The sequence below is a fragment of the Gracilinanus agilis genome, chromosome 3 (assembly GCF_016433145.1).
Source record: "Gracilinanus agilis isolate LMUSP501 chromosome 3, AgileGrace, whole genome shotgun sequence".
NCBI classification, from domain to species: Eukaryota; Metazoa; Chordata; class Mammalia; order Didelphimorphia; family Didelphidae; genus Gracilinanus; species Gracilinanus agilis.
In genome coordinates this window covers 268,219,768-268,233,591 of record NC_058132.1, presented here as the reverse complement: position 1 = coordinate 268,233,591, position 13,824 = coordinate 268,219,768, and the positions used below count along the sequence as shown (strand labels likewise).

Here is a 13,824-nt window from a genome sequence, read left to right as displayed (position 1 = left end):
AGAAGATATAAGGTATGGAGGCTAGGGGCCAATGGAAGGATCTAGGGTTTAAAAGAGGCTCAAAAAGCCAGCACAGGAAGCTCTTGGGCTGTCTAGTTTCCCTAGTCTACTCTCTTGACCATTTTCTGAGCTATTCTGGCACCAGCTTATCTATGTAGCCAGCTCTAGCAAGCAGCAAAAATGAATATGGGAATATGTTTTGCATGATGATACATGTATTAAATTGCTTACTAGCTCTGGAAGGGGGGGAAGGAAGAAGGAAGGGAGACAATTTGGATCATATAACTTCAGAAAACTTATGCGGAAATTTGTTATTAAAATAAAAAATAATTTTAAAAGATCACTGATCACAGATCACCATAACAGATATAATAATAATGAAAAGGTTTGAAGTAAAATGTGACTCAGAGACACATGAGCATATGCTGTTGGAAAAAATGGTGCTGATAGACTTGTTCAATGCAGGGCTGCCACAAACTTTCAATTTGTTTTTTTAAAAAAAACTCACTATCTGTGAAGCTCAATAACGCAAAGTACAATAAAACAGGGCATGCTTGTATATAGTACTTATTATGTGCCAGGCACTTTACAATCATCCTCTCATTTGATCCTCACAACCCTGGGATATAAACACTTTTATTATCCCCATTTTGCAGATGAGGAAATTGTGGTTAAGTGACTTGCCCATCTGAGGACCGATTTTAACTTGTAACTCTAGCCCCAGTGCTTTATCTACCAGTACCACCTAGCTTATTATTGAGCTTTCCTACTTCCATATTTCTGCTCAGGTTAGAATCTTTTTTGGATTGATCTCTTTTGTTTCACCTTTACCAAATCTTATCCCTATTAAATTTCCATTTTCTCAACAAAGGTTTTTTGGGTCATCTCAGACCACAACAATTCCACCATCTTCTGAATTTCTAGAAGGAGTTAATATTGATACCATCACTTGCCTTTATATTACATAATTTTTGTGTAGAATTATGTGTATTTGTTTTTTCTAACCAACCAGGTCATGAATACTTGGGGTCAAGGGACTTTACACTATGTGCAAAGTGCCTTGCAAAGAATAGATTCTCAATAAATATTGATTTTTCAAATGAGTGACTTTAAGACCAACCTTGTTATTACTTATGTAAGTTAAGAGGGTCAAATAGCCTACAAGTGCAAGTAAGAGAACATTAATAGGTATTAAATTGGTTGGCTTTGCCAACTGTATTTAGATACACATTTTACTATATATAAATACATCTAGTGGCAGAAGATCTTTTCAGATTATCTGGATTTAGGATATGTAGATAACTGGGTCTAAACTGTCTGAATATGTATATGTATCAAATTCCAGTGTCCTTCTTTTATTATGTCATCTAGTGTCCCTATCAGGCATTTTATTCTAGACTAGGGAATTTTAAAAAATGTTTATTTACTGGATAATGTTCCCACAACAAAAATTAATTTACACTTTATCTCAGTAGTAATTGAGCATTTTGCTTTCAATAAAGGACTTAGATAAGCATTTCAGAGTTACATTCAGATGAACATATTTATAAGAGAGACTAATGAAATCATTGTTAGAAAATATTTGTAAGTATTGTAGGATTTAAACATATGTGGTGATAAATAATAGACATATCTGTGTAAACTATGAAAACTAAAAGGGGAGAAAGGATAATCAATTCTACTACCGCTTTACCACAAACATATTTATCAATGGACTGAAATGAGTTTCTTACCTAACAGGCTGGGTTTTGAATCAGATCAATTAAATATAAACCTATAACAGATTATGTGTCAAAACAAATTGCACTCAAATACAATGGAAAGAAAAGTTCATGAGAGAACAAAACAAGAATAAAGGAGCTTATAAGCATAGACATAACTTTAATAATATTCATAATGACATTAAAACACTGAAAGAGAAAGATATTTAACCAATTTCAAGAGTACTTTGTAATACTATATCAAAAAAAAAAAGGCTCTTGCTTGAGTATTATGGGACTTGGTCCTAAAAACTATATTCCTAAAGAATTAACTCAGAATAACAAAAGAATCAGACTAGAAGTGCCTCAGAACTTGTCACTTCACCAATCACTTTAAGTAGCATAAACGTTCATAGGCTGTTGTAATGGGAAAGACTATATTATATAATGATAGTTTCATAGGAAGCCAAACTGAGATCCAAATGGCAATCCTATCATTCATACCAATATTAATATCCTATGCTGATCATATTTATAATAGTCTCTCTGATTCTATGAATGCATGGTCTTATTCTAGCTAGAAACGTTACATTCTTTTGGACTTTGAAGGTTTCTAAAATGAAAAATGCTCTATAAAAGAGTATTATTAATTATCCTTGCTTTAAATGAATATGTCTCAGTCTTATCTAGCACCTTTAAATACATCTTAACTTAATTTTTCATTTTCCCCCAAATTATCAGCTCCATTAAAATGTTTTAATTTTGTTTTATTGTTTCTTGAGGTCTATTTGATCAATTTTAATTTTTAAAGAATTATTTTCATTAGTATGGCTTTTGTACCTTTTAAAGATAACAGTTTGATGACTCTGCTATTTAGAAAGTTATTTTCTTCAGTGAGGTTTTTTACCTCTTTTACCATTTGGCCAACTTTGTCTTTTAAAGAGTTATTTCTTCCAGTGCTTTTTGTGATTCTTTTACCAAGCTGTTAATTTTCTTTCCTTTCATTGCTCTCATTTATTTTCCAAGTTTTTCTTCTTCTACTCTTATTTGATGTTTAAAATATTTTTTATTTTTTTACTCCTTTTTCTTTCTTTCACTCTTGTAGGAATTCTTGTTGGACTTAGGTTCAATTTGTATTTTTCCTTCAAAGTGTTGCTTGTTGATATTTTCCACATTATTGTTGGCTGAGTTTGTGTTTTGAGCTTCCTGGTTACCATAGTAACTTTTTATGGTCAGATTCTTTTTCATGGTTTGATAATTTTTTCAGCCTATTTCTTGACTTTGAACTTTCTCTTAAGAGTTGTGCTCATCTCTGGGGATTCCAACCTTTAGACTCTTTTGCCCTTTTTTTTTATAGCTAGTTCTGAGTGTCTATTAGTTTGGGATACTTCCAATGTGATGTGATCGTAGGAGAAGTATGGTCACTGATTTCCTAGTCTGCACTCTGATCCTTATCCAGGTGGGGTCCCTGCTCTCTGGCAATCACAAAGTCTCTCTTTTCTGGACCTTTAATATATATCCAGGTATAGTCCCTTGTTACCTATGACTGCCTGCAAGTGCCAGCACTCCTCTTTGCCTTGGAACTGTGATGTAGAACTTAAGTAATTGTCAGTGGATATGACAAAGGGCATCTAGACCTATACCTACTGTTAGCATAAAGATCCCCTATGATCTCTTTCCAACTAGGTGTTTAATTCCCTTACTGTCTCTGCTTAGTGAGAGTTCCCAGTTACTGCCATTGCTGCTGACTTTAAGACCCACCACTGTTGTGTCCATTACACTATGTTCCTGACCAGTCCCAATCATGGGCTAGAAAAATGTCTCACTCTAATATTTCTTTGGTTATGCCATTTTAGAATTTGATTTGATGTCTTATTTTAAAGTTGTTTGGAGGGAGATATTAGAAAAGTTTGGCTAGAATGCTGATTTTACTCTACCATCATGGTAGTCTCTTATCAGCTCCCGTTAGTAGTAGTGATAGTGGTGGGAACAGTACTGTTGCCACCACCCACACACCTAGGATATCACTTGACTATAGCATTTTATAATTCCAACAAAAAAAATCTAGTTTCCTAGAAATAAAGTCACAGAATTATATTTTTATTAGATATGTTTCTCTACAGCAAAATCATGATAGAGTATATAATTTAGAAATTTGAGAGTTCTAAACATTGTTAACTTTTTATTATTCCATCTACTTCAATAGCACATTTTTCTATGCTAAAATAAAGATTCCTGTGGTTGAAATGCTATTTCTAGTTCCTAATTTATTCTTAAGGAATAATTTGCAAAATGAAATTGTTTGGATGATTGGTTTGCAGTAAACATGATGCACCAAATTGGTTTCTAAATTTAGAGAAAGGTTGAGTCTCCTCCTATAATAATCAAGGGATAATAGAAGTATTAATGATAATGAAGCTTTCATAATTAAAAAGTCAAATTCTGAAATAACAAATGGAAATTAAGGCTAGCTGACAGCAGCCACATATTATCTAATTCTTTCAATGGCTATTTTGTTTTGCAAAGTTATTTTGAACTCATATAAAATATCATTCTCAAAATGTAACTTTTTAAATGAAATATGTAGATCTTTTATAAATTCTACTCCTAGAGAATCTGATAACAAAACATTTATTTTTTAAAGATTTAGGGAATAGTCATGTTATTGAGAATAATATGAGAATTTCATCTGCAGATAAAGTCACCCAACCTATAATTAAATAGCTTAGCCATACTAAATAAATAGTTAAAGAATTACTTTTGAGAGTAGTTTATATATTAAATACAGAACTGCATCAAAAACACTCTTGCTTGTATATTATGTGACTTCTGTCTGAAGTCTATATCTGAAAGATAGTAGATGCCATGTCTTTTCTTGGAAGTTTATAAGGACAAATTTTTGGTAGGATTTCTTTTGCATAAAGTGTTTTATGAAGTCCAGCTTCTCGAAGAGCTAATTCAATGCGAAGTCTAGGGTCAGAAATTATCTGGAGAAAGAAAATATAAGTATTACATTTAAGATTAAGTAAGAATTACTTAAGTAATTAAAAAAAACAGAAATGTTAAATGTCATGATTCCCAAAGATATACATATTTTCTGTGCAGAATAGAAATTTAAAATGTTTACAAATAAACATGTAATTATAATTCATGATGGAATTATTTGCAACTTTTTGAAACTAAAATAATAGGGCCATGTAATATAATGCAAATTTTTAAAAAGCTGGCATTTCTATAGTACTTTAAGGTTTGCAAAGCATTTTATATATATTAACTCACTGAATCTATACAAACTATACATGACTAATTTACTATTAAGTAGTAAAGTGTTAAAGGGATGAGGGCAATCCCTTTTTAGCTTTAATTTATCCTCATATTTAAACTTTGACTAAAAGTATACATCTTATATGCAGAGGTAAAACATATTGCCAAGCTACAACTTTTTTCCACTCGCATTTAAGTAGGTACTAACATTTATTTAATAGATTTTTTGCATAATGATTTGGTAATATGTAGATCATGTTTAAACAAGTAGCTACTATTGGAAAGAAGTTAAATCAATACAACTTGCCCAACAAATTGCTGTTTTTCTATTTCAAACAGGACCCACAATATCTCCATCAATCTGATTCTAAGTGAGAACTGATAGAAAAGTAGTTCAATTTTGTGCTTTCATTTAGAGCTGATTGGATCCTATTCATCTTCCATTCAGGCTATGGATGTTAAGTGCCAAGAGATTCAATGATAAGAAGTTGGTTGCATATAGATTTTAGTAAATAAAGACTTTTTATGGGTTTGAAGCCTTGCCAGGTGATTTTTTTAAAAAGTCATGAGTTTAAAGAAAAAGTATACAAAAATGAAATAATTGGTTAAATAAGAAATCTCCAAATCCCTAATACCATTTGATAGTAAAAATATAAAAAATATAGTATAATGGAAAATGTTTGATTTTTTTTTCACTGAAAACTCCATCATTCAGACAAATAGGTATTGAACACCTAAGTGCAAAGAACTCTTCTGGTGATGGAAGCAGGTAAAAAATTTACAAGGAGTCATTCATGGTCTCTATCATTGAGTTGCTTATAGTCTGCTATGAGAAAATATACATAAACCTATGAATAAACTGCCACAAAGTATGTGATTAAATACAACTGCTATTTTAGTGATGTTTAAGAGTCCAAGACACTAATGCAAAAGTGAGGTCCTCAGGATGCTTCTATTTGTAGATGACCCTAATTTGATTGAGTCAAGTTCTAGAATCTAGAATCTAGATCATTAAAAAGCTTCTTCAATGACCTCTATAATCACTCAGAAGAATTTGGCCTGCCTATTTATCTAGGAAAAACCAAGTGGATGAAGAATGATGACTATATAGATTGATATGTACTCATATGAACAAGGTATACTATGTGTGTGTTCACATACATGTTTATATATGTATATATAAAACAGAAACTGCAAGTAGCCATTGGGCTAGGCTCAGAATTTAATGGACAGAATAATGGACAGAAGAGATGGGTTAGATTTTTGTGAAACTACAAAGTTCTTTTTTTTTTTTAAACCCTTGTACTTCGGTGTATTGTCTCATAGGTGGAAGAGTGGTAAGGGTGGGCAATGGGGGTCAAGTGATTTGCCCAGGGTCACACAGCTGGGAAGTGGCTGAGGCCGGGTTTGAACCTAGGACCTCCTGTCTCTAGGCCTGACTCTCACTCCACTGAGCTACCCAGCTGCCCCCAAAGTTCTTTTAATGACCCCAAATTTCTCTCTGAAGTAAAGAACCAGCCTTTAAAATTGCAATATTCAACAAGTTTTGTTGTTAGCTGCAAGTTATATAGTCTCTGGCAAACTGAAAATGAATGTTATCCAGAAGGCAACAGGATGGTGGGTGAGGGCAAATTGCAAAACATGACATAAACAATAAATTGTAAAGGAGAACCAAGGTAAAAGATACCACGGAAGTGTTTGAGCAAAAAATAAGATGGGCTGGTCATGTAGTAAAAATAAGAGGTAACAAGTGGACATCCCTTGTACTTCATTAGTATCTTCCTAATATCAGCAAAAACTATGGGGGCCCCAATCTTTGATCTTGGTTGTCTTCCCTATGACATGGACATTGGAAGGCATGGACAAGATCAGCACACGGATTAGGTAAGCAGGTATGAAGGTGTTTTAATCTCCATTACCTGAGAGAATATACCTTTATCTGTGAGGTTATAGATTCTTTGATTAGAATCAATCGGCCAGGGAAAACAAAGAATAGAGAACTGGACTTGGAGTCAGGAAGGTCTGAGTTCAAATCTTGCCTCAAAAATTTATTAACTCTGTTATAGTAGGCAAGTTACAGCTTCTGTTTGTTTCAGCTTTCCCATCTGTAAAATGGGAATAATAATAGTACTTCCCTCCCAAGATGTTGTAAGGATCAAATTAGATAATATATGTAAAGTGATTTGCAAACCTTAAAGCTCTATATAAATGCTAGTGATTATTATCACTGAATATTGTATAGGCTTTTGATTAGGGAACTAAAATGAGAAGGATTCAGTTAGGGTAATTTGAAAAGGAAAGGGAGCTGTCATGGAAGACTGAACCTTGAGATAGCCTGCATACTAGACAAATGATATGCTATTAACAGAAATCAGGAAGTCAGAGATTTAGGAAAGAAATATGGAGTTTAAAAAATGTCCTAATCCTATAAAAAGAGCAGATAGAGTTGTCCTCTTTTTATTTTCCATTAAGGATTTAGATGGGTTCACAAAAGTTAAAATGCAGTTGTTAAAAAAAAATTATGGCAGAGTCTAAGATAGTCTCATATACCAAAAATCTTTCAAAAATATTTATCCATTCACAAGATTTGAAGACTAATATAATACAAATACATTTTTGTAGTTTATAGAATCACAGAAACTGAAAGTTGGAAAGGACCTTCAGCAACCAACTAGTCTAACCCATAAGTGAAAGGAATTTTCACTTTAACATATTTTACAAATGGTCATCTATCATGTGCCTCTAAGGAGTAGGAACCCACAATCTCTCTGGCAATTCATTCAACCTTTAAATAGTATAATAGTTATCCTGAAATCAAGTCTAAATTTCACTCTTTGTAACTTCTGCCCATTCTACCTGCTTCTGCCCTCAAATCTTTCCTTCCAAGGACAGCCCTACAAATAGCTGGAAATAGCTGTCATGAACCCCTTTCCACCCTCCTCCCTAAGTCTTCTCTTCTTCAGGTTAAACATCCCTAGTTCTTCTAACCTATCTTCATACATGAACTCAAAGCCTCATCATCTACATATTTCTGTGTAGTGTTGACCTTCTTTAACCCTATTAAGTTATAAGATACTAAAGAATAGGTATTATCTACTTCATTATTCTAAGCAATTTTACCACCATCATTCCTTAAACACAAAATTTCTCTTGTTTATTTTAATTCTTTATGGAAAAAAGAAGGAAAGCTTTATCAGTGGTGTCTTTTAAAGGATTATGATAAGATTTTCTTTTCATTTCCAACTTAAAAGAAAATTAACAAGAAATTATTTCTTTGGTGCAGAAGAGGAATATAAAACAACAAAATACAAGCATAAATTGGTCTCTTCAAGAATTGAAAAGATATATTTTTCACATTTGCAAAGATAAAAAAGTTAGTGATAAATTTGAAAATAACTTTAAATAAAAAGTTTGAGTATTTATTCAAATATTTTCTAATAACTAGCATTATTATGAAATAATAAACACTAATTGAGTATTACATATTGACTACAATGATTGTTCAAACTATATAGTACTTAAATGCCAGAAAAAGTATATCTTAATATCTTTACTCTGTTATTATCAGATTCCTAAATAGGAATCCTGAAAACAAATGATAAGCATGGAAGGTGGGACCGAAGGTATGATATTGCTTCACTGAGGTAAACTGGAGACAGAAATTATAGGTGTTGAGACGTGGAAGTGGAAGTCAAGGTTATTTGAAGGGATATGGAATTGGTAAGGGATAAAGAAGATTGTGATTCAGAGAGGAGGGAAAACTACTTGGAATCCATACTTGACAGTATTAAGGATTTGGTTAGTAAGAATGAAGTTTCAAGGACTAAATGTAGTTGCTGAGTGATAGCTGACTAGAGAGGCCCTAAAAGTGGCAAAATGGAACCAAAAATATGCCAGCTTCTGCTGCCTCTGTGTCAGAGTATATGGGAGAAGGAACAGATGGAGTTGGAGCATTAACCAAGATATGAACTATCTTCAAAAGAAAGTGAACTCCAGAAGATGGAAGGTATGTGAGAGAAAGAGAACTGGGGTCACAGATTTAGATTTAGAGGGGAAACTCTAGTTCAACTACCTCATTTATAGATGGAGAAACCATGACTTAGAGAAAAGTGACTTTCCTAAGGTCAAACAACTAGCAAGTAGCTAATGCAGGGAAGGGATCCTTAGGGTCAGTCAATTAGTCAACAAGCATTTATTAAGCCCTTACTATAAGCCAAGAACTATATTCTAGTATTAAGAACTGAGGATACAAATAAAAATAAAAAAAACAGTCTCTATCTTAAAGATCATACATTTTAAAAAGAGAGATAATATATAAAATAACTAGGTTATCAATAGGACATAGAATAGGTGAAGGGAATCTGAAGGGTAATACTAATCTGAATTAGCTGTCTGATGGGTGAGGAGACCAGGGAAAGACTCTTAAAAAACCTGGAATTTGAGTTGAGCCTTGAAGGAAGCCAGGGAATCTAAATGGCAAGAGATGAGGAGAAAGAGCATTCTAGGCATAGGAGCCAGCTAACTGGAAGGCACAGAGATTGGTGTTTCAAGGTGAAGGAATTGCAAGGAGGCCAGGGTTGTAAGAGTGAAGAAGAGTGGATGAGGGAAGAGAAGGTGGGAGGGGGGAGTTTGCCCTCCCTTCCCCCCTTTTTCTTGGGTCATACAGGTGATGTGAGTCTGCTTCACCTGCATCACCTGCATCTGCTACATGACTCAACTTGACATAGAGGTGAAAGAGAGGATTAAAGGGGCTAATGAGGAAGTTATAGGTCTCTCTCTGTTGTCCTTCCAAGGAAGCTGCTGCTGGGGGTGCTGCTGGATGTACTAACCACATGGAAAGCTAGCCTAGTCCTTAATATCTCTCTTCCATTTCACTTCTTTTACCTATCCAAGTAATTCTAATAAATTTTATTAAATTCTAAGGACAAGAGTCCTAATTTTATTAATACAAGAGCCAGATGTCAGAAGGCTAGCAAGACAGGAAGAGTACACTGGAAATGGAGTGCAGAGAAAAGGGAATAAATAAGTAGTGCTAGGGCTGACTTTGCCATGTGAGGTGGAGGAATGGAAGAGGGGGTAGTAGGCCACCTTTTCAAAGTCAATACCCTTATTCTATCCATGATCACCAGTCCCACTCCCCAAAAATGACCCCAAACTAAAAATCAGAAGTGAGAAGGGAGAACTCTCTACTCCACTCCAGGAAGTTGGGGACAGGGACAGAAAAGAAATTAACCCCAGGTCACAGCAACCCTGAATAGGCAGGAAGGATTTAAGGATTGAAGAATCTATTGAGTGAAGAGATAGGACTGGCAGAAAGGAAGGGTGGCAACACAGTCATCTAATCATTCTAATTTTCTCAAATCACAATCTATCAAATATAACAGTGACCTGAGGTTCTGTATATGTATTCAATTTGAAGAGTGGCTTTTGAAGAACAAATTCTTCTTCACTTCCAATTCCCCTTTTGGCTTTTGAGGCCAACGTGTCTGCCATCATTCTAACAGGATCCCATTGGGCCACAACGGAAACCTAGCAGAAGAGAAAATTATGCTAATTAGAATATGCAACAAAGCTAAATAATGCAGAAGTAAATTTGCCATCTTTAACAAATTTGTACTAAAGCCAGAAAAGTTGATTAATATAATAAAAATTCAGAGCAGAGGTCAAAATAATTACCTTAAAAATCTAGAAAAAAGACTTATTTCATGATAAGAATTTCAAGACTGCAACCCATAGTTAAAAACAGGATCATGAGGCCATATACTTAAAAATCTAATTTGGTTTTCTTTCTCATGTCAGGTTATTGGAAAATGTATAGAGAAATATCAACCCAGTGAAGTGACAATGGCAACTGGACTTGGTTTTTGTTGTTCAGTCATTTTCAGTCGGGTCTGACTCTTTGTGACCTCATTAAAGATTTTCTTGGGAAAGATCCTGGAATGGTTCACCATTTCCTTCTCCATCTCATTTTATAGATGAGGAAACTGAGGTTAACAGGGTTAGGTGATTTGCCCAGGGTCACACAGCTATTTCATGTCTGAAGCCAGTTTTGAACACAAGACCTTCCATCTCCAGACCTGGCTCTTTCTATACTGAGCCACCTTCCAGCTATCTGCAAATAAGGTTTGAGTAAACTGAAGGGTAGCATTAAATTCAAAGAGTCAGGGTATCTTTAAGATTCTGGCTGGACCAGTTTTCACTGTATAGATCATTGAGTAGTTTTCAAGTGTGCAAGTCACAGTTGCCCCTCTGCGGCACCACAAAAAAGCATTCAAATAAATCAAAGTAACTTATAGGCCTCTAAACAAATGTTTAGGTGTTCCTTAAGATAATCGTGGTGTGTTAAAAAAAAAAAAGTGCATCCTTAAGGTTACATGGCATTTGTGTAAAAATTGTATTTAGTTAGAAAACATCAGTTTAAATAATAATGGCTCTGCTGTGTGTGTGTGAGAGAGAGAGACAAACAGACAGACAGACAGACTTTGGGAAATTCACTTGACCTTTCTGGGCCTCAATTTTCTTATTTGTAAAATGAAAGAGTTTGGTCAGATGACCCCTTCCAATTCTATATCTAAAAAACGTATGATAAGATGACTTCTTCACAAGATCATAAACCTGGAGTAGAAGGGAGAGGCCATTCAATCCAAGGCTCTTATTTTATAGATGAACTGAGGCTGACCCAGGTTAAGTGACTTGCTTGAGTTCACACAGGCAAGGGACAGAGGCAAGATTTGAATCAATTGCCCTGACTCCAGAGACAATGCTTCCTGCTCCCACCACCACCACCATCACACTGTACCCCTTTAATCTAAATCCTGGGCTTCTATGATAAGATAGTTCAAATATATACCATATTAAAAAGATGACACCTTTTGGACTTTTACAGAAAAGGGAAGGTCTTCACATGCTTGAGGGAGATATTCCTTTAGCAGTAGAAAAAATGTTATATAATATAATAAATTAGACATCACCTAAATTATGAACTTGTTTCTCTTTCTGAATTTATTTCTGATTTTTATTTTTTTAATTCTTTCTGAATTTATTTCAGTAGTAAAGAGTTCTCTGCACATAACAAGAGCTCAATGAATATTTTAATGGAATTCAAAAGTTCTAATGGTAAAATTGTAAATATTTATGATGAATCTAGCACAATAGTTCTTCCTCCCTTTTTAGTGAGTTCATGGAAGATAAAATTATTACCACAGATTTAAAATTTTTGGTATCAAAGTCATGCTTTAGAAACCAGAACTGATCATAATTATTGAAATTGAAATTACTCTCACAGAGAATCAAAAAAATATAATCAGTTGCTAATTTTTAGAAAATGTTTGTGCTATTGGAGAAATAACTAGGTGCTTAAATCCTTCTTACTTCAAGAAGAAAGATAAGAAAGCAACTGCTTGTAGGTTTAAATAGATTATAATTTTCAAGAATTCATGAATGATTTATATAATAGGTAAACTCCTTGAGGCTAGGTAGTGATAGCTTTTGTTTTTGTCTTTGTCTTCTAAATACTTAGCATATTTCTTTATAAAATGTAGGTGTTTAACAAATGCCTATTAAACTGAATATTATGTTATAACATACCCCCAAACCCTTAACTTTTTCTTATTTGAATTTTCTTTCCTTTGAATTTGAAAGTCTTTCTCCGGATCATTTGGAGAACTTGTTTCTGAATTAAATTGTTAACTTAAACTATCAAGGGTCTTGAAATTTACAGGGTTGGGTTTTTTCTAGAGGTAATCTATGAATTCTTTCTATCAGCATTCCACTTTCTAAGTTCTAAAGTTCTGGGCAGTTGTTTTATATTATTTCTTGCAGTATGGTGTTCACATTTTTTGTCTTGTCTTGTTCTTCTGGAAGACCCATGATTCTTTGGTTGACCATATACAACCTGTTTTTGAGATAATATGTTTTGCTCAGTAATTACCATATTTTCTTTTAATGATTTTGGTTTTTGCTACCCTTTTCTAGACCATCCTTTTTCTTCTGTATATTTGCATCTCCAACCTTTTCTCTCTTTCCTTTCTCTAGTGGCATTTGCCATTATAGCAGATTCAAGTATTTCTATTCTGCCCATTATTTTTGCTGTGCAGGACATAATTTTGCTCTCATAATTTTTATTTCTCTTTTAATTACTAGGACTAGGGTATTGTGGTTCTGTGTCCTTCTCAAATTCTAAAGGATCCTCTGTCTTATTGACATGGGCATTGTGCAGAGATGGCAGGGACCTTTTACCCCTTAACTCAGGTAGGCTATGAACAGGGAAATTCCCTTCCCCCTTCCTGCCCTTATCGATTCCCAAGCCAAAGAAAAGATTATCCTTGCATTTCCTTTAGGTTGAGATAGACAAAGAGATACACCTCCAGGCCACACCTTGATAGCTTAAGCCTGGAGGGTCTCAGGCAGACCCTTCACCCCACCAAATGCCTGAATGTGGGAAGTCACTCCACTCTATTGTAAAGAATATAAAAACCCCTAAACTGGAGCATTCTAGGAGCAACTGCTAGAGTTGTTCCACTCATGTTGCCATGCTGTGTCTTGGGAGCAAACCCCCCCACCCACCCCTCAGGGTTGCTCCTCTCATGCTGTCTTGCTGGCCATTAATCCTATCTTACTAATAAATCTTTATTTTTATGTTTAAGCTAAGTTTGGAGTCCTCTCATTCTTGAGAAAGGTTTCCTTCCTGAACCCAGGGGTTCTCCACCCCCCCCCATAACATTATCAAGTGTTGGATAATTTTCCTTTGTTTTCCAGTAAAGTAGGGCTCCTGTTTCTACTGACTCAGTATCTACTGATTCAGTCAACTGCCGTTAAATATGGGGAGAAATTGGAAAATTTGGAATATTCCAGAAAATTT

General features: G+C 34.4%; 1 protein-coding gene across 1 annotated transcript in view; it reads right to left on the bottom strand.

Moving 5' to 3' along the window:
- Window positions 1-4,540: 4,540 nt before the first annotated feature.
- The window catches only part of CCDC148 (coiled-coil domain containing 148), a 279,583-nt gene continuing 270,299 nt past the window's right edge, over window positions 4,541-13,824 (bottom strand). The window contains exons 13-14 of the mRNA XM_044669112.1: window positions 10,353-10,493; window positions 4,541-4,687 (exon numbers count right to left, since the gene is read on the bottom strand). Coding sequence (XP_044525047.1) covers window positions 4,541-4,687; window positions 10,353-10,493 — 288 coding nt within the window. The remainder of the gene's footprint in view (window positions 4,688-10,352; window positions 10,494-13,824) is intronic.